General features: G+C 40.2%; 1 protein-coding gene across 1 annotated transcript in view; it reads left to right on the forward strand.

Annotated features, from left to right (window-relative positions):
- The window catches only part of TCERG1L (transcription elongation regulator 1 like), a 138,317-nt gene that overhangs the window by 2,733 nt on the left and 115,412 nt on the right, over positions 1-20,172 (forward strand). The window contains exons 2-3 of the mRNA XM_019728270.2: positions 350-496; positions 1,259-1,439. Of these exons, the coding sequence (XP_019583829.2) occupies positions 350-496; positions 1,259-1,439 (328 nt within the window). The remainder of the gene's footprint in view (positions 1-349; positions 497-1,258; positions 1,440-20,172) is intronic.

Below are 20,172 nucleotides of genomic sequence, written 5' to 3' on the forward strand. Positions count from 1 at the left end.
TGCCTAGCATTTCACTTTCCATTGTGGTTCCTCATTCATTGTCTTGGGGCCGAGACCCACTTCTTAGCACGTTCTCATGGTTTTGTACTTAGTTCTTTCTCAGCCTTGAAGAACGCAGTGTGGGTAATGCTTTGTGAGGATTCAGATACGAAAACCTGGACATTTTTAAATTTTGTGAAAATGTGTGGCCTTTCTTGACTGAATGCAGAGGGAATTTTTCTCATAATCATATACATACATTTTAAAATTCCCCCCCTTTAAAAAGCAGCCACCCCAACATCTCCTGGTGCAAAGTAGAGTTGGTTGTTACCGGCTAACGAGCGTTCCCCCCTCTGTTCTTGGGTTTCAGTGGCTCTTCGGTGGCCATTCTCCATCAGTAGGACTGTCCCCCTCTTCCACTGTGGAGTTGGTGCCTGTTTTCCCACATGTCTGCACACCTGCTCTTCCTCACCCTGTTGGGAAAAGCTGGACAGACAAACGGATACCTAACTATAAGGTAAAATGCAGTAGTTTAATTGGATAAATGGTCTTTAGTGATTAAATTGTTGGGTATTTCCATAACAACAGAAAACAATGTATTTTCTATTTTCTAATTGCAATAGATTGACCATCTAGATCTAAAGAGAAATCCTTTTGGAATACGATCGGTCTATTCAAAACACCAGCAGATGGGGGTGGGGTGGGGTGGGGGTCATTTTGTTTTAGCTTAAAATATTTGGAGTCCATTGAACAATATAAATTTTTCAATGGTGAATGAGAATCTACTTTTCAAAAATTTAAATCTGCCACAATTTATCGATAAATAGCCTTAAACATTATGTAATTGAAGTATAAAATTGAAGCATGAGTTTTTCTTGCTATTACTGCTCTCTGTGTTCATCTTTCTGATGGCTCATCTTGCCTTTGAATTCAAATTTACCGATTATACTTTGTTTATTTGAAAACGGAAACAAATGTAATGTGGTGACTTGTCTGTGCCGCACCATTTACCTCACTGGGGTGATTCATTTGTAAACTGGCTGCTGGGCTGAATTAACCAAGTCAATAGTTGAAGACCAGCCCAGACAACTTTGTCCAGACGGTGATTAGTATTGGAGCCCCTTGGGTCTTTAAGTTGTAGGGTGAGGCCTTCATAGAGTCCCCCACGTACAGACTGTCCGATATTTGATCAATGCGAGACAAGATAAATATTTTAGTCGTCTTTAGCTTTTACCATGCGCATGGTCTTAAATGTTATACTTGCTTTCTTTTTGGACAGATCTTTTTAAATAATTCCTTTGCTCTGGACTCAATGTGGATCTATCCCGAGGAATCAAGATTGTTCCATGGGTACGAAAAGCCTCATTTAGTGGCAAATCAAGTGGCCATGTCTCTGTCCAGGCCAGCTCCTGCCTCCAGGCCGCTCCCCACCGCGGTGTTAGCACCTCAGACCATACCAGGTTGGTGCCCAAATAGTGGTGACAGTGTGCTGTTTTCTTCTTTAGCCACAAGTTAGTTCATTTTAGGTATGAAAACTATATTTGTCATTTTAATGAAACAATTATTTTAAATTCTTTCAGTAAAGTATAACTTCTTTTCATAGGCATGACTCCTTTTTATAAAGAAATTAAGTTTTGGGTAGCTTATTCACAATGTTTTTGGGGTATGAAATGTATTTTAAGATGAGGAGATGGCTGAAGGAATATGCCAGAATCATATTTTTGGTGCCGCATTTTTAGAATTGGACCAAATCTTCTAGTGGTTGCTCTCAATAGGGGCATTAATTGATCAGGCAATTCATTTAAAAACGGTGTCTTGCGTGGCGAAAGGTACACGCAGCAGCAGAGCTCTGCAGGACACAGGCACGTGTACGATTTTTGTGAATTTTGCCTCCACATTGGGGTGATACTGGCAATGGTCTATAAAAATAGACTGTTTGGGAGATGAATTTTGTTCTATCTTAGGAGTCTAGTGAACTGAAAGAACATTTGTCCTGGAACAGACTCCCATGAAGTCATCCCTAGATGAAAGATTGTGTAGTAAACTTACATAGTAACAGGAGAATAAAATCGTCTTGCGAATTTTTAAATTGATTTTTAAGATCACCTTAACATGTGATCATATTATAAAAGCAAATGCTGCCCGTGCCAAAATTATCTTGCAACACCTTCCATTATGGAATATTTTACGACTTCAGAATTACATTATCTTCCTGTAATTTCCTACCTACCAAGCTTGTTTCAATATGTGTCTCTAAAATTTAGTAATAGGACATGCTCCCGTGGATAATGCAGTACTAGTTGAGGAGATCTATTTGTTTTCTTCTCTGCCTACCTGATGTATTCTAATTTCCTGTGGGTCTTGTTTAGTAATAAGTCAGGAAGAACAACTCAACGATTTGTATTTTTCATGGGCCTTAATGATTCTTGAGTGAAACTTGCCTTCTGTCCTCGTAATGAGGCATTACTGAGTTATTAAAATCTGAATGAGCATCATCCATGCATACATTTATAAACATTTTACACTAAGATGATTATGTTTCCTATTTCATTTAATGATAATAAAAGATGATTAGATAGCATGTATTATACAAGGATTCCATGACTTTAGCTGGCTCTTTTGGTATATGTAAAAATAATATTTTAGTTTCCCAATGCATTGGAAATAACTGTTGCCAAAATAATTAGCAAATTTAGTTCAAAAACCAGTAAAATCGGTTCAGCTGTTCCAGCAAAATCTTTAAGTGAACTTTATACCTCTCGGCTCACTTTTGACTATTATATAGACATTTTGCAATATATCTTAATCCTCTTCTTAGAAACTCATGCTATGAACACGCCAAATATCTATTTAGTTGAAGAAGCTGTTGATGTAAGAAACGTCCAGTCCTGTAGAGAATTTTTGTAGGAGTTTATTTGAGCCAAATTGACAACACTTGCCAGGAAGCCAGATCTCAGATGCTCCAGAGAATGAGAGTTCTGCAGCGTCTTTTACGCAGTTGAAATTCAGGAGGGAGCATAAGGAAGCTGACGTGAAGGTAGGAGAAAGCCAGGTGGGGTGGGTTACAGGGGAGTTAAGACTATGTGCTCTCTTGAGGCGGGTAATACCCTTCAAGGGGTGTTACTTCCGGTATTTCAGAGGTGTGTTAACCTAGACGCATGAGAACCAGGGACAGAGCTGGTTTCACACCTTTCACTGAAGAGGTTGGAGGCCTGGGACAGGACCACCCACCGCGGCCCAGGGAGGAACTGAGGATCACATCACCTGCTGAGGGTATTTTCTCATCCAAAACTCACCCTTTTGGTCATAAATCAGTATGAAGTGTGCATTGATGGCCAGCCTTTTGTTCGTTTAGTGTGGTCTCACAGGGCTGGGAAGGCTCCTTCCTAGGAGGTCTCAGTATTGACATTGTTTTGCTGAAACAGTGGACATTGGGGAGGGGGCAATACTCTAACCACAGGATGTGAGTTGAGGCTGAATTGTTCCCAGAAAGGGGAAGGCAGGTAAATGGAAGGCAGTCAAGTCTTAGGGCCCTCATTGTGAAAATCCTCTCTGGATCATTTCTATTCTGTGAGCTGTCCTGATCCGAATTTTGCCTTCTGTCTCATTTTTTCTGTATTTAGCATCTAGTATAGCATTTACATAAGCCATCAAAAGAGACGTTAACAGTCATCTTACACATGTTCAGTAATCATAACCAGTTGGACTATATAGAAAAACCCAAAGAACAAGTGTAATTATTGTGACTAATATCATTAGCAGGCAGGTAAAGACAATTGAACAGTTGGTTTCGGAGTGAAACATCCATCGGCAGGGATACGAGCCTCGCCGGTGTCGTGGGCTCGCAGTCTAACTGTGATGTCGGCCGCTTCTTGTCCTCACGGAGCCTTTCATGCCTGTCGCAGGCCGAGGCGCGTGTCGGAGACAAGGATAGATGTCTGCTTGTGGTCAGGTGCCTGATAAGGTCCCTTCCAACCAAGCCGGAGAGTGTCTTTTATTTGATGTCCTTTCTAATAAACAGAATCTCTAGGTGGCAGTCAGTGATCTTTAAAGTCTTTGTCTCCTGGGAGCTCCCTGTGAAAGGAAGTGGTTACCTGTTTGGCATTTTCTTGATGTGACTTTATCAAGCCTTGGCAATAGTGTAAGATGTCTCCTTTCAGGAGTGTCAGCTCATAAGTTCTTTCATCCAATTTAAGTCCAGCTTAAATGTACTACGAAAATGGCGCTTGCCAGGGAGCAGGGAAGAACCGCAAAGCCATCTTGGGTTTTCCATAGCCTTATTTGTTTAATTTGCAGCCACTGTTTGCCCACGCAATATACCTAGAAGTTTTTCATCACTTGTTTTACAATGTTTCCTATACAATTTAACATAAAAACAAAACTTTTGAGGTATTCCAGAGACCCTTCTAGAAAACTGCAGAGGTATTCCTACATGTATTGAGATTTTAACCCTTAAAACCTCAATTTCTGATGAATATTAAGAAGTAAGCAATGAGCATTCTTTAACTTGGCAAATTTATGAAGACATTTTACAACCTCTAGAAACATATTCTGTAGAGATCAAAGTCAATTATTAACATGAACTTATTTTTGTAAACCCGGGTAAAATACAAATATTTACTATCAATAATTCAAAAGGCATGTCTGTTCTTAAACCAACAAACTTAAACTAGCTTTTATTTACTAAGGATTAATGTTGGAGAATGTGAACTTGAAAAGCATTTCAGTGACTTTCTATATTTCTAAGAATTTTAGAATACCCAATTTTATAAGCTCTTGCCTTTAAATTAATTTTAGCAATACCATCTGGAAGTAGAAAATTATTTCACATTTATAATATTCATATATAGACACACACAGATGGACACAAACAGATCTTTTAACCATGAGAAAAACTCACTAGTTTATGAAAGAACAGTTGGATCCAAATTTTGCCCTGGTGGCATTTTTTAACTTATATCTGTCCTTGACAAGTCAAGTTCCAAATGACCTCCCCCCTTTTAAAACAAGGACAGCCATTTTTAATACCCCAAAGAACAGGGTTGGCATCTAAACAACATCTTAGGTTGATCCATTTATCTAAATCCTTTCTGAAACTTTGAGAGGCCAATTAAATATGTTTTCCTAATTTTATAGCTTGCTTTTTCTAGTTGTGTGTCCAAAAAGATCAATTTAGAAATACCAAGGCGTCCTCATCGTGGCCATCTTAGCATTAATGGGAGGCTGACTGTCATTGGGCTTGTTGGCCCTGGAGGTACGATCTCCCATTTTAATTTTAGTGTTTTTTTTTTTTTTTTCTGTAAGATCTGTAGAGTCTGAGCAAACTTCTAGGGAAAACCAGCCTTTACGTGCATGTCTCCAGATGAGCCACATGGGGTGCACATCCCTATAGGTTTGCTTCATGCCCTGGAGGAGACTTTTCCTTGGGTGACCCCACAGATCCTTAGTCAACCAGGAATACCTGAGCAAGGGCCAGTGAGCGCTCACCAGACTCCACTGGAACCACAGTGCTTTCCAAGGCACAGGCCCTTCTTGAATATTCCTTCATGATTGAAAAAACAGATGAAAAACAAACAGATAAACAAACTCACAACAAATTGAGAATAGAAGAAGCATACATACTCCAACATAATAAAGGCCATATATGACAAAGTCACAGCTGGCATCATACTCAACCTTAAAAGGATGAAAGCGTTTCTTTTAATATCAGGAACAAGACAAGGATGCCCCCTCTCACCACTCTTATTCAACGTAGTATTGAAAGTCCTAGGTGAAGCAATCAGGCAAATCAATCAATCAATCAATCAATCAATCAATCAATCAAACCAGGAAGGAAGAAGTAAAATTGTCTTTATAGAAAATCCTAAGAGACTACCAAAAAACTCTTGGAACTAATCAACAAATTCAACAAAGTTGCAGGATACAAAATCAACATTCAGAAATCAGTTGAGTTTCTATGCATTATCAATGAAATACCTGAAAAAGAAATAAAAAAATAAACCCATTCATAATAGTATCAAACAAAAAACTTTAGGAATACGTTTAACCACGGAAGTAAAAGATCTGCACAATGAAAACTGCAAGACTTTGATGAAAGAAATTGAAGAGACACAAATGGAAAGACATCCCATGTTCATGGATCAGAAGAATTAATATAAATGTAATATAAAATATAAAAATGTAATATAAAATGTCCATTCTACCCAAAGCCAAGTATAGATTCAATGCAATCCCTATTAAAATTCCAATGACATTTTTCACAAAAATAGAGAAAACAATCTTAAAATATTTATGGAACTGTAAACTACCCTGAAGAGCCAGAGCAATCCTGAGAAAGAACAAAGCCAGAGGCATCACACTTCCTGGTTTCAAACTATCATAGAGAGCTCTAGTCATCAGAACAGTGTGGTACTGCCATAAAAACAGACACATAGACGAATGGAACAGAAAAGTGAGCTCAGAAACAAACTCCTGCACATATGGTCAACTAATATTTGACAAGGGAGCTAAAAACAGTTAATGGGGAGCGGATAATAAATTTATCTTTTCAATAAATGATGCTGGGAAAACTGGATAACTACATGCAGAAAAATAAAATTAGAACCTGTCTTACACCACTTACATAAGTAATAACTTAAACATAAGACCTGAAATCATACAATTGCTAGAAGAAAACATAAAGAAAATCTCGTTGACACTGGTCTCAGCAACAATTTTCTGGATATAACTCCAAAAACACACATCAAAACAGAAAAAACCAACAGTGGGATTACATCAAATTAAAAAGTTTCTGCTCAGCAAAAGAATTAATCAAGAAAATGAAACGGCCAGTGAGAGCTACAGAATGGGAGAAAATGTTTGCAAATCATGTGTCTGATAAGGGGTTAATATCTAAAATACATAAAGAACTCATACAACTCAATAACAAAAAACAAACAAACAAAAACCCCCAAACAATCTGATTTAAAATGGGCAGAGAAACTAAATAGACATCTCTCCAAAGAAGACATACAAATGGTCAACAGGTACATGAAAAGATACTTAATATCACTAATCATCAGGGAAATACAAATCCAAACCACTACGAGAGATCACCTCACTCCTGTCAGAGTGGCTGTTATCACAAAGGCAAGTGATAACACGTGTTGGAGAGGTTGCGGGGGCGGGGAAAAGGGAGCCTCGTGCACTGCGGGTGGGAATGTAAGTGGGTTCAATCACCATGGAAAACAGCACAGAGTTTCCTCATAAAATTAAAAATAGAACTACCATAAGACCCAGCAATTCAACTTCTGGGCATATTTTCAAAAGAAATGAAAACAGGATATCAAAAAGATATCAGCACTCCCATTTTTATTGCAGAATTATTCACAATAGCCAAGATATGGAACCAGCCTAAGTATCTACGTATCTCCATCTACAGATGAGTGAATAAACGAGATATAGTTTTATATATATACACATTATACATTATATATATATACATTATACATTATGTTATTATATAATGTATATATATAACTATATCTCTTTATAATAATATAATGTGTGTGTATATCTATCTACCTATATATATCAGAATATTATTCAACCATGAGAAAAAAAGAAATCCTGCTATTTGTGACAACATGGATGGACCTAGAGGGCATTATGCTAACAGAGATAAGTCAGACACAGACAGACAAATACCATGTGATTTCACTTACATGTGGAATCTAAAAAAGCCAAACTCACAGAAACAAAGAGTAGAATGGAGGTTGCCAGGGGCAAGGGGAATCCTGGAGTTACTGGTCCAAGCACATAAACTTGCAGTTATAAGGCGAATTCCTTCTGGGGACCTAATGGACAGCATGGTGATAATAGTAAACAATAATGTATTATCTGCTTCAAAGTCGCCAAGAAACTGGATCATAAATCTTTTCATCAAAAAGAAAAAAAAAAGTTCTCAAATCAGTGATCTAAACTTCCACCTTAAGAAACTAGAAAAGGGAGAACTAGTTAACCTGTAACAAGCAGAAGGAAGGAAATAGTAAAGATAAGAGCAGAAATCAAAGAGATTAAAAACAGAAAAACATAGAGAAAATCAACGAAACCAGAAAAAAGTTTTTTCTAGAATGAACAATACAATTGAAAAACCCCTGGCTCTAGAGAATAAGAAGGAAACAAGAACACAGGCTGTTGGTGTAAAGAAGGCGAACAGGGCACCACTACAGATCTTAACACTAGAACTTTAATAGGAAAAGATTGTAAACTACTTCATGACAATAAATTTAATGGCCTAGAAGAACTAGACAAATTCTTTTTAAGTCACAAGCTACCTCAGATCATTCAAGAAGAAGCAGAAAGCATGAATAGCACTGTGTTAAAAGCATTGAATTCATGATTTCAGTCCTTCCAACAGAGAACACTCCAGACCTAGACAGCTTTGTGGGAGTTCTACCAAATATCTGAGGAGGAAATAATACCAAATTGAAATAAACTTGTTCAGAAAATAAAAGCAGCGATAATGTTGCTAATGTTATTATTATGTTTCTGGGGTCAGCATCCCTTTGATACAAAAACCAAATTGATATTACAAAGAAAAACAATTATAGAATAGTGTATTTTATAAACTTAAATGCAAAAATCCTTAACACAATATTCGTAATATATAAAACTGACAGCACATCGTGACCACATAGGGCTTTTTCTAGGAATGCAATGCTGGTTGAACCTTAGAAAACCCATGTTGTTTACTTTATCAAAAGGATAAAAATGACATGATCATTTTAATGCATGTAGACAAGATATTTGTCAAACTCAAAATCTATTTAGATTTTTTTTTTTTTTAAAAAACAATCCTGTAATTCAACTCAGAATTAAAGGGGACGTCCTCAGACTGACAAAGGACATCCGTGACAGAGCCACAGCTAAAACTGTATTTAATACTGAATGCCTGATGTTTTCTGCGAAGGAGGACAGGTGAGAATTTGTGCTCTCACCACTCCTGTGCACAAGTGGACTAGAAGTCCTAACCAACACAATAAGGCAAAAAGAGAAAAAGAATTAAAAGCATGCAGATTGGAAGGAAGAGATGCAACTGTCTCCACATGCAGACACATGATGACCACGCAGACCATCTCAGAATCTGCCAGAAGATGCTAGTGCCAGGTGAGCTGAGCAAGGTACAAGGTCAGCGTGAAACCTCAGGTGTTCCCATATCACTCACTGCTGATGAACAATTGGAAACTAAACGAAAATAGCAAAACAGAAAGTATCAGTAAAGCACCAGAAACATGAAATGTTTACAGATTAAGCTAAAAAATATGTGCCTAGAAAGCTATAAAACACTGAAGAAATCAGACATTAATTGATGGAGAGATGTTTTGTATTAACGGGCTGAAAGACTCAATAATGTAAAGATGTCAACTCTCTCCAAATTGACCTATAAATTCCATGTAATCCTAAAAAAAACCCAGTTTCATAGAAATTGACAAGCTAATCCTATAATTGATATGGAAAGCCAAAGGAAGTAGAATACCATAACAGTTTTGCAAAAGCAAAACAAATGTGGAGGATTTGAATGCTCATGATAAAGCTACAAGAATGAGAGCTTTGCAGAATTGGCAGAAGATAAGAACAAAGATCAATAGAAATAGTAATAGAGCTTCCAGAAATAGACACACACACACACACATGGTCAATTGATTTTTGACAAAGGTGTAAAGGCAATTCAGCAGAGAGAAGCTTGCCTTTCCAATAAATGGATTTGGAATAATTGAGCATTCATTTTCAAAATAAACAGACCTTGACCAATACTTTGTATCATATACAAAAATTAACTCAAAATAGATTATAGATGTGATTATCAAAACAAAAACCCTAGAACTTCTGAAAGAAAACATGAAAAATTTATGACCTTGAATTAGACAAAGATTTCTTAGCTGACACCAAAAGCAGGAGTTGTAAAAGAAAATGCATTGACATACTGGACTTCATCAACATTACAATGCTGTTGCTCTTTGAAAGTACTTCTAATTAAGTGAAAAGAAAAGCCCATACCAGAAGAAAATATTTGCAAAACATACATCTGATAAAAAAATTGGCATCCAGAATATACAAAGAACCCTCACAAGTTAATAATAAGCAAACAAACAACCCAACAAAAATGGGCAAAGTGTGAGACCAGACACATCACCAACAAAGGTATATGGATGGCAAATGGACACATGAAAATATGCTCAATATATCTGTCATCAGGGAAATGCAAGCTACATCCATAATAAGGGTGTAATTATGGATGGCTATTAGCAACCTATTAGCATGGCTGTAATTTAAACAATACACTGCAGTTCCAAATGCCTGTGGAGCTGCTGAAAATCCCATAACTGCTGCTGGGAACACAACAGGACCCCTCATTTTGGAAATCCGTCTGGCACTTTCTTATAGGCATACCCATATCATATGCCCAGCAATCACATTCCTAGGTATTTACCCGAGAAAAATAAAGAAATACATCCGTACAAAAACCTGTACATGAATGTTTATAGTGGCTTTATTTGTAAGCAACAAAACTTGGGGACAGTCCAAAAGTCCATTAGCTGGTGAGTGGATCAACAAACGGAGGCACATGCAAACAGTGACCTATGACAGAACCAAGGAATGGATTTCTGGGACGCGTCGCACAAGGATCCCCAGAGCAGTGTGCTAAGTGACGCCATCGGAATCAAGCATTTGTATCACATGTGGTTCCCTGTCCAGGACTTAAGACCAGAGGTGGACCAGTGGTTTGTTGGGCTTTGGAGGAGGATTGATGGCACGTGCGGGGTGTGGACGGTTACCCGATTGTGGTGGCGGTTACATGACGATTTGCATTTGTTGAAATTCAGGGAACTGTGCACTGAAAACGAGTAAACTTCACTGTATGTAAATCGCACCCGAATGCACCCAACTTTTTTGAAAAAAGAGAGAAACTTAAGAAACATACCTGGTAAATGTTTGGATTTTATTTGACCGTGGTGTGAAAGAACCACAGGAAAAACCTGAGAGACAACTGTTAATTTGGTCAGTTTATAGGTGTGACACGACTTCTATGCTTATGCTTTTAAAAAGAACCCTTACGTTTCAGAGACAGCTACTGAGACATCTGAGAGTGAAATAAAATCATGTCATGGACACGTTTGAGAGGAGTCCAGGTGTGGGGCTGGGCGTGTGGCGTGTGGAGATGAAACGTGCCCAGTCACGAGCTGAGAACTGTGGAAAGTGGGTGAAGCTGACATGGGCTCCTCGTACTGTTTATTCTCGATTACATTACTGTTGGAAGTTTTCATAATGAAAATTAAGGAAAAAAGAATAGAAAGTAACTCCACGAAGCACACTTAAAAAAATTGCAGAGCGACTGTAGTGATCTCACCGCCTGACACAGACGCCGTGGAACCGGAAAGCGAAGATGAGCCGTGGAGAGGTCCCAGCAGCTGTCCCGCTGAACGACCACCAAGAAGCAAATGAATGCAGCAGAAATCAAAGTGACAAAAATACACCTTTGATAACATAACCAAACATGAAATATGTATATTAGGGGGGACGCGTTGTGGCCGATTGTGCTAGAAAGCAAATCCAAAGCCTGGATTGCTGATGATGTGATGTTAACTGAAAGCGTGCGCCCAGCCTCAATTAGCTTTCTAATCAAGGCATTAGAAGAGGAGAGGAAACTAAGGAAAATTGAGGAGGCAGATGATGAAAATAAAAGCAGACATTCATAATTTTAAAAACCGAAATAAATTGATTAAAAATTGCCCCCATCCATGGTCAGAAAGAAGGAAACCCATGGAGACATCTCTGCCCAATATTAGGAATTGTTTTTGTAATTAGATGATCTCTTTTTGGCGAGTTGTTGAGCTATTCAATTTGGATCATGACGGGTCCCTGCAGAAATGCCCACAGGTGTCCTGCCTCTTCTGCCGGGACAAATGCGCAGACACCTGCCCCGTCCTCCTTTTCATTAGCGTGAGTCCCCTCTACACCCTGACACTCCTTGGGCCTTACTGGTAACGTGCCCCAGACTCCAGGGAGAACCTTCTCATAATAATGGTTTGTTTCAGAACATAGAAAATGGTAAAACACTAATGTAGATTATGAAGTTGTTTACCCATTTTACCAATGTTTTCCAAAAACAGAAACAAATCAATTATATGGACAGATTTCAGTTGTAACGGCAGCTGCAAAAGTCCCGTAAGGATTACTGACAATTTAACGGATTGGCAGCAGTAACACCTGTGAGTTTCATGGTTGCAGACATTGTGTCACAGGAGGAAAGGCAGTGGCAACAACGTCACATACGTGGGTTTAATCAGAAAACATTGCTTTTTCATTGGACTGTAGCAGGATGTATTACTGGGTGAAATGCAACGGCCACTGAGAAAACTCCAAAAACGCAAGACCAAAGTGCAATTTGTCAACATCATACATGACATTTATCCAAACTGCCACGTCACATGGTAGACGTCACTCGCATTTCCATAATCACGCACTATTTATCGTTTACTTTGACTATTTTCTGGAAGTTCCAGCCAATGCAATAAGAGATGAAACAAAATATGAAATCCGCTTTATGTTTATCACTTTTATATTTTGAAAACTCATGACATTTAACTTAAGAATTCTCAGAATTTAAAGGGCAGTTTAGCAAAATGGATGGTAAAATACAAACTTACAAAAGACAATGCATTTCCTGCGTATTAACCATTATCCAGACGTTACAATGCGGAAGATGCTCTCTTCACACGACATGGAAAATGCATAAGGTACCTGGACACAACTGTCCTCGAACGTGGGTGGATGGATGACAACCTTCACTTATAGATGAAATCTCAGTGATGAAAACTGCGAGAATTTGCTGAAAATGTTGTCTTTCAACTAGAGACTCACTCTGGGCTCGGATAGGAAAATGGAACACCGTGGGGTGTCACTTCTTTTCAAGTTCATTTATGGCCACAGCGCGATGCTACTTGTATTCGTTTTCTGAAATGTGAGGAAATCATTTGAAAGTGTTGGTTGTGGACCGTGCACTTGAGATGAACAAACATACACTTTTAAAATCTGTAAGAGGGATTTAACTTATTCTAAAGTTAGATCAGTTTTTAAAATGTGGCACTAATGCACTAATCTACATATAGATTAATGTAATACGTTTTAAAAGAACTGTTATATAGGACAAGATTCTAACACCGTAATAAAAGCAGACATAAACGGACAACTCACTGAATGCGTATCACGGGCCATTGTGCCGTACGGGGCTTCCTCACCAGTAATCTAGGGAGTGCCAGCTTCAAGCTCCAAATATAGCATTCCGTGCAGCTCGCAGACTGTCAGGAACCCTTGGCTCGCTCGTGTCTGCGGTAGAGCGACAGAGCATGTTCACCCTCACACGCTTTGAGGGGTCGTGGGGAATGGGTCGTGCAATTTGGTTCTCAGACCCGTTAGAGAAGTTGATATAATTTCACTCCGTGACTCCACTTGTAGTGCTGTTTGAAGGAAGCGCAAGTGGGTCTGTACCGTGAGTCCACATGCAGAAATGCGTACCACCAGGAGGAAAGCGAATCTCAAATGTTCTTGTCTGGAGAATTAGTGAAGTGAATCATGATACATCACGGCTGAAAACAAACAGTCCTCCACTTCTAATAAATCACAGCTGGAGGATTAGCTAGACGAAAGAAGGGGCCCCTATTTTGTTTCAGTGAGTTGTTAAAGGCAGGGTACAAAGTGCATGAACAGGGTGACCCGGATCCTGAGAGCGCCAGACACACACGCTCTCACTCTCACACCACAGTGTGAACGGTGGTCGTTTCTGGATGCTGGGGTGAGCGGTACTTTCATTCCCAACTGTATCATATCATTTATTTTCCATTTTAAATGAGCATGTATTACTTTTATAGTCAGAAAAGAGCCATAAAATACACGCAAGTGCTTCTTTCTTCTTCGCACCGTTGAACACAAGAAGGCTGCCTGCTGCTGGGCCTGTCACCTCCCGGAATGGAGTCCTGTCCGTCTTCTCCAGACGGCACCTCCGTGCCGACGTGGTGCCCCACTGGAGCTTTAACACTCGCCTTATCGGGGAAGGAGCAGCGTAGTCACAGTCTCAGACCCCGGAAGAACCGCGGGAAGAGCTCTTTCATCTCCTCCTGGGAAACACAGCCTGGGGGTCCTGCCTCCCTGACAATGAGGGTCCCGACAGAGGGGCCATCCTGAGAGGTTTGGTCTATCCTCGCCCAGGACTGTGCGTCCAGGTGCTTGCTGGTCATGGTGGGAGTGGGGGAGTCAAATGTAACTAGAGCTGGTCACTCCGAGTCAAGAAGCAGCCGACTCCCCAGGAAATAAAGCGTCACAGCTGTCCTCCACCTCACTCTCTGACTGGGTGGCCCAGTGTTCAGAGATTTCTGGTCATAGGACAAACAAAGAAATCGTTGGGGACCCACTTTTACTTAGAGCGCTGGGGAGACACCCTGCTTTTTTGTTATGGAAACCAGTTATCTTAATGGAAGATGCAAATGTGCTTGACTCTCAGCGCTGCCAGGAGGCCCTGGGGCCTTCCAGGCGTTCAGCAGCCAGTTTGGGCTCTGCCCTTCATCCAGTTGGCATCTCTGTGCTTCCCTCCAGTCCCAGAGAAAACTCTGGGGAAATCTGCGAAGTCCTGGAAATTATGCCGAGTGGAAGAAATCAGAAAAATACTTGCATATGAAAAACATTTACCCGAAGCCGTCTTCCAAGAAGGTGTCTAGAATTCTGCTTTTAGAGACCTGACATTATAGCACAAATTCTGACGCCAGATGGCCTGGGCCACTGCCACTTGCTGGCTGTGTGACCTTGGGAATGTTATGTACCCTCTTTGAGCCTCAGTTTTCTCATCTGTAAAGTGAGGTCACGTCAGGAGTTAAATACATGACTGTGGTAACAGTAGTAGTTGATACGGGTCCATCCAGTGGCATCGTCGATGCCAGCCAGCGCTCTGCCGACCGCTCCCCCAGATGTCCCCACACGCCACTGCTTCAGACGGGATGGGGCCGGCGGCCTTCTCGAAAGTCACGGCAGGAGCCCGCTCTCCCTTTTGACCGCTCTGCATTTGCTCTCATACAGATTGTACTTCTAGGTGCCATTTCTATGAAAATTGGTTTTGTCCCCAGACCCAGTGGTAAATTATTCAGACATCAACTAAAATTGAGAGACAGCCTAGATAATGAAAAAATTAAATGAGCTTTGTGTTTACCAACACAACTCATATCATTTTAAAGAACTAGGAATTCATGTTCTGGTGATGATTTTCTCCCTTGAATTTATGGGTGACTTTCCACAAAGTAATGAATCAATTTGTTGAAAGATGACAGTTCTAAGTCACAGATATACTGAATCACTGCATTAGTGCCGAGATGCTGCTGAGAAAATAACTAAGGAGATGTCAGCATTCATGGTAACTGTGGACTTAAGTTAGGGATGGTATTCCCTTGCTTTCTTCTTGGAGGTTGCCAGTCACAGGTGGCTATGCTAAGGCAGCATTCTCTAGTGGAATATAGTGTGAAGCACACGTGGAATTTAAATTTTCCTGGTATCAGGTTTTAAAATGAGTTTCAATTGCTTATTTAATTTAGCCCCGTATTCAGACCATTGCTGTTTCAACACGTCATCGGTATAAAATTATTAATGACATATTTCCCTTAATTTTGGGTATCGTCTGAAATCCCATCTGTATGTTACACTCACAGCACCTCAGGGCACCAGCCACATTTCAGGGGCTCCATGGCCAGTCTGCCCGTGTGGCACAGGGCAGCAGGAGGTGACAACCACGTTTACTTGTGAAGCCCTCAAAGGGGTACTTGTATGTGTGTTTTAGAGAGACTGCTCAGTGACGGGTTCAGATGAGCCGTTCAAAGAAATTGACTTAACGCCCACTCTGGGAACCAACTGAGCTCAGATGTGGCCTCCCTGGGTCTGCATGTGAGAATTGTCCTGCCCCAAGGGTGCCCTCTCAGTAGAAGTGTTTTTCTCCTATTTCCCCACCAGTGCTTGGGCTCTGGAAATATAAGCTGTTGTCTCACTTCGGGTATCAGTTCTACAGGGACAGACAGGTATACACGTTCCATCACAAATGAAGCATGAATTCAGGGTAGCCTGTTTCAGCAGCAGCTACACACACAGGTGGGGGACATTTTCCGGAAAATTTTTGTCTTAGAAATTTTCATTCTCAAATTCTGGGGGTATTTATGGACCCTGTTCTAGAGGCTGTTTCCTGGGAAGGTGTCAGGACACTCTCGTCCGTGTGGACACGTTTCTCCAGAAGCCCCGTGCAGGCCCACAAGAGTCTTGTAGGTGACCAGACGTGTGCGTTTACCTGGGCACTGGGGACAGAAGCCATGCCGGCAGATGGTGTGTTGGGTGTCTCCTTTCTGAGGCGTTCAGTCACCTTAATTTCATAATGAAGATCTTTGCGGCAGAGCAGGAAAAGCCTACAAGTCGTCAGCTGGCTGATTGCACTGCTGTCTAAATGCATCTCCGAAGAGAAAGGCATGGGCTGAGAAGCATTTCCTGGGCTGTATTGCTGCATGGGCTGTTATGAGACAGGTCAGAAGGGAGTGTAACGTGTGTGCGTTGAACATAAGTGGTTGGAAAACAGCTGCCTGATGATAAACGGCACAGTTTTGCGTTCAGTACAGAACCCCTCATGCAACCTTTGTTGTGCAGATAGGATTCTCTCTTAAAGTCCTGCTCTTAGAGTCAGTGAACCCTGGGGCTGCCTGCTAGGAATGGAACCCGCCTGCTGCAGCTTTAATGGGGTAAACATTTAAGGCAAAAGGTTAATCTTTTGCCAGTGTCATTGCGTTCCATAGAAAAAGCCACTCCTTTTGGTGACAGCTTCGTGCACCCTGGGGGCCCTGCCTAGGGCAGGCGTTGCTGGACCCCTGAGTGAGCCCTCTGAGGACTAACTCAGACGCTGAAGAATCTGCGTGGACCTGGTGACCCCTCTAGGCCACTCGTGCAATGAATCCCTTTGGGGAAAGTTGCTGTCTAGGAGCCACTTGCTTGGCATGCATTAGTTAAGCACCTGCTGTATGCACGGGACCGGTCTGCCCTCAGGAGTGTGTAAGGGTGCATGCTGGGGGAACCCGTCTTGGTGACTGATGGGAGTGAGTCTGGGGACAGCAAGGGGCTCTGCAGAGCCAGGGCCTCGGGCCACGTGGCTGGCGCATGTGCACCTGTCACCATCCACTTCCATCCCCAGCTCCCATGATGGGTCTGGGACTGCAGGGAGCAGGCAGTTGCTGGCCCAGCATGGACGGCAGACCCCACAGCGCTCCTCAGACACTCTTGCCAAACCGTCCCTTGTTTCTTCTTTGATTTTTTTTGATGTTAAATTCTTTTTTTTTTTTACATTTTTAAAATTAAATTTATTTGGATGACATTGGTTAGTAAAATTATATAGGTTCTAAGTACAAATTTCTACAGTACATCATGTATACATCACATTGTGTGTTCACCACCCAGAGTCAGTTCTCTTTCCATCACCATATATTTGATCCCCTTTACTCTCATCTACCACCCCCCAAGTCCCCTTACCTTCTGGTAACCACTAAACTATTGTCTGTATCTATGAGTTTTTGTTTTTTTTGTTTGTCTTGTTCTTTCTTGCTTTCGGTTTTATATGCCACATATCAGTGAAGTAGTTCTTCACTTTTTCTGTCTGACTTATTTCACTCAGCATAATCAAAAGGTCCATCCATGTTGTCACAAATGGTACTATTTCATCTTTTCTTATTGCAGAGTAGTATTGTGTATATATACCACAACTTCTTTATCCATTCATCTATAGAAAGACACTTTGGTTGTTTCCATGTCTTGACTACCATAAATAAAGCTGCAATGAACATCGGAGCACATATATTTTTATGGATAAATGTTTTCAGAATTTTTGGGTAGATACCCAGGAGAGAGATTGCTGAATCATATGGTAATTCTATTTTTAATTTTTTGAGGAACCTCCACACTGCCTTCCATAACGGCTGCACCAGTCTGCATTCCCACTAACAGTGTATGAGGGTTCCTTTTTCTCCACAGCCTCTCCAACACTTGTTACTATTTGTCTTGTTGATGATAGCCATTCTGAATGGGGTGATGATATCTCATTGTGGTTTTGATTTGCATTTCCTAAGAGCTAGTGAAGTTGAGCATTTTTTCATATATCTGTTGGCCATTTGTATGTCTTCTTGAGAGAAGTGTCTGTTCAGGTCCTCTGCCCATTTTTTAATTGGATTGTTGGTTTTTGTTGTTGTTGAGTTCCTTATATATTTTGGATACTAGCCCCTTATCGGAGGTGGTGTTTGCAAAAATCTTCTCCCATTCAGTTGGTGGCCTCTTTGTTTTGTTGATGGTTTCTTTTGCTGTGCAGAAGCTTTGAAGTTTCATATAGTCCCATTCATTTATTTTGCCTTCTACTTCCCTTGCCTTTGAGGTCAAATTCATAAAATCCTCTTTGAACCCAAGGTCCATAAGTTTAGTACCTGTATTTTCTTCTATGCAGTTTATTGTTTCAGGACTTATATTTAGGTCTTTGATCCATTTTAAGTTAGTTTTGGTACATGGTGACAGCAGTCTAGTTTCATTCTTTTGCACATGGCTTTCCAATTTCCCCAGCACCGTTTATTGAAGAGGCTTTAATTTTCTCCATTGTATGTTTTTGGCTCCTTTGTGGAAAATTATCTGTCATATTTATGTGGCCTATTTCTGGGTTTTCAGTTCTATTCCATTGGTCTGTGTGTCTGTTTTTCTGCCAATACCAGGCTGTTTTGATTATTGTAGCCCTGTAGTACAAGCTGAAGTCAGAGAGTGTGGTACCTCCAGCATTGTTCTTTTTTCTCAGGATTGCTTTGGCTATTCGGGGTCTTTTGTGGATCATACAAATCTGATGATTCTTTTTTGTTCTATTACTTGAAAAAATGCCATTAGGATTTTGATGGGGATTACATTAAATTTGTATATTGTTTTGGGTAATATAGCTATTTTAACTATGTTGATTCTTCCAATCCATGAACATGGAATGTCTTTCCATTTCTTTGTGTCTTCTTCAATTTCTTTTAGGAATGCCTTTTAGTTTTCAGTGTATAGGTCTTTCACATCCTTTGTTAAGTTTGTTCCTAGGTATTTTATTCTTTTTGTTGCAATTGCAAAAGACATTTTTGTCCATTTATTTTTCTGAAATTTCTTTGTTAGTATATAAGAATGCAATGGATTTTTGTACATTGATTTTTTTTATCCAGCCACTTTACTTTTATTCGTTTATTGTTTCTAATAGTTTTTTAGTGGAGTCTTTAGGGTTTTCTATATAAAGAATCACGTCATCTGCAAAAAGTGACAGTTTAACTTCTTTACTCCCAATTTGGATGACTTATATTTCTTTCTCTTGCCTTATTATATTAGAACTTCCAATACTGTGTTGAATAATAGTGGTGACAAGGGCAATCCTGTTTTGTTCCTGATTTTAGAGGAAAAGATTTCAGTTGTTCACCGGTAAGTATGTTATTAGCTGAGAGTTTGTCATATGTGGCTTTTATTATGTTGAGGTACTTTTCTTCTATACCCATTTTATTAAGTGTTTTAATCATAAGTGGGTGTTGTATCTATTGATATAGTCATATGGTTTTTATCTTTTGTTTATGTGATGTATCACATTGATGGATTTGCGCACGTTGAACCATCCTTGTGCCCCGGGGATGAACCCCACTTGGTCGTGATGAATAATCTTTTTAATGCATTGTTGCATTCAATCTGCTAGAACTTTGTTTAGGATTTTTGCATCTGTATCCATCAGAGATATTGGGCTGTAATTTTTTTGTGTTACCCTTACCAGGTTTTGGTATCAGGGTAATGACAGCCTCATTAAATGAGTCAGGGAGTATTGCCTCTTCTTCAATTTTTTTGGAAGAGTTGGAGGGAGACAGGCATTAAATCTTCTTTGAAGGTTTGGTAGAATTCACTGGTGAAGCCATCTGGTCCTGGATTTTTGCTTTTGGGAAGGTTTTAGATAATTTCTTATTGAAGAAAGCCGCTGCCATGCTCGTCCATCTCCTTTCCTCCCCTGACTGTCTGTTATAGCTCTTGGGGCATTTAGATTACCCAGCATGAGCCGCAATTTGCTCTCTGGGGTAGTGCCATTAATCTCTATTCTTAATAAAA

This window comes from Rhinolophus sinicus, linkage group LG07 (assembly GCF_036562045.2).
Source record: "Rhinolophus sinicus isolate RSC01 linkage group LG07, ASM3656204v1, whole genome shotgun sequence".
In the NCBI taxonomy this organism is placed as follows: domain Eukaryota; kingdom Metazoa; phylum Chordata; class Mammalia; order Chiroptera; family Rhinolophidae; genus Rhinolophus; species Rhinolophus sinicus.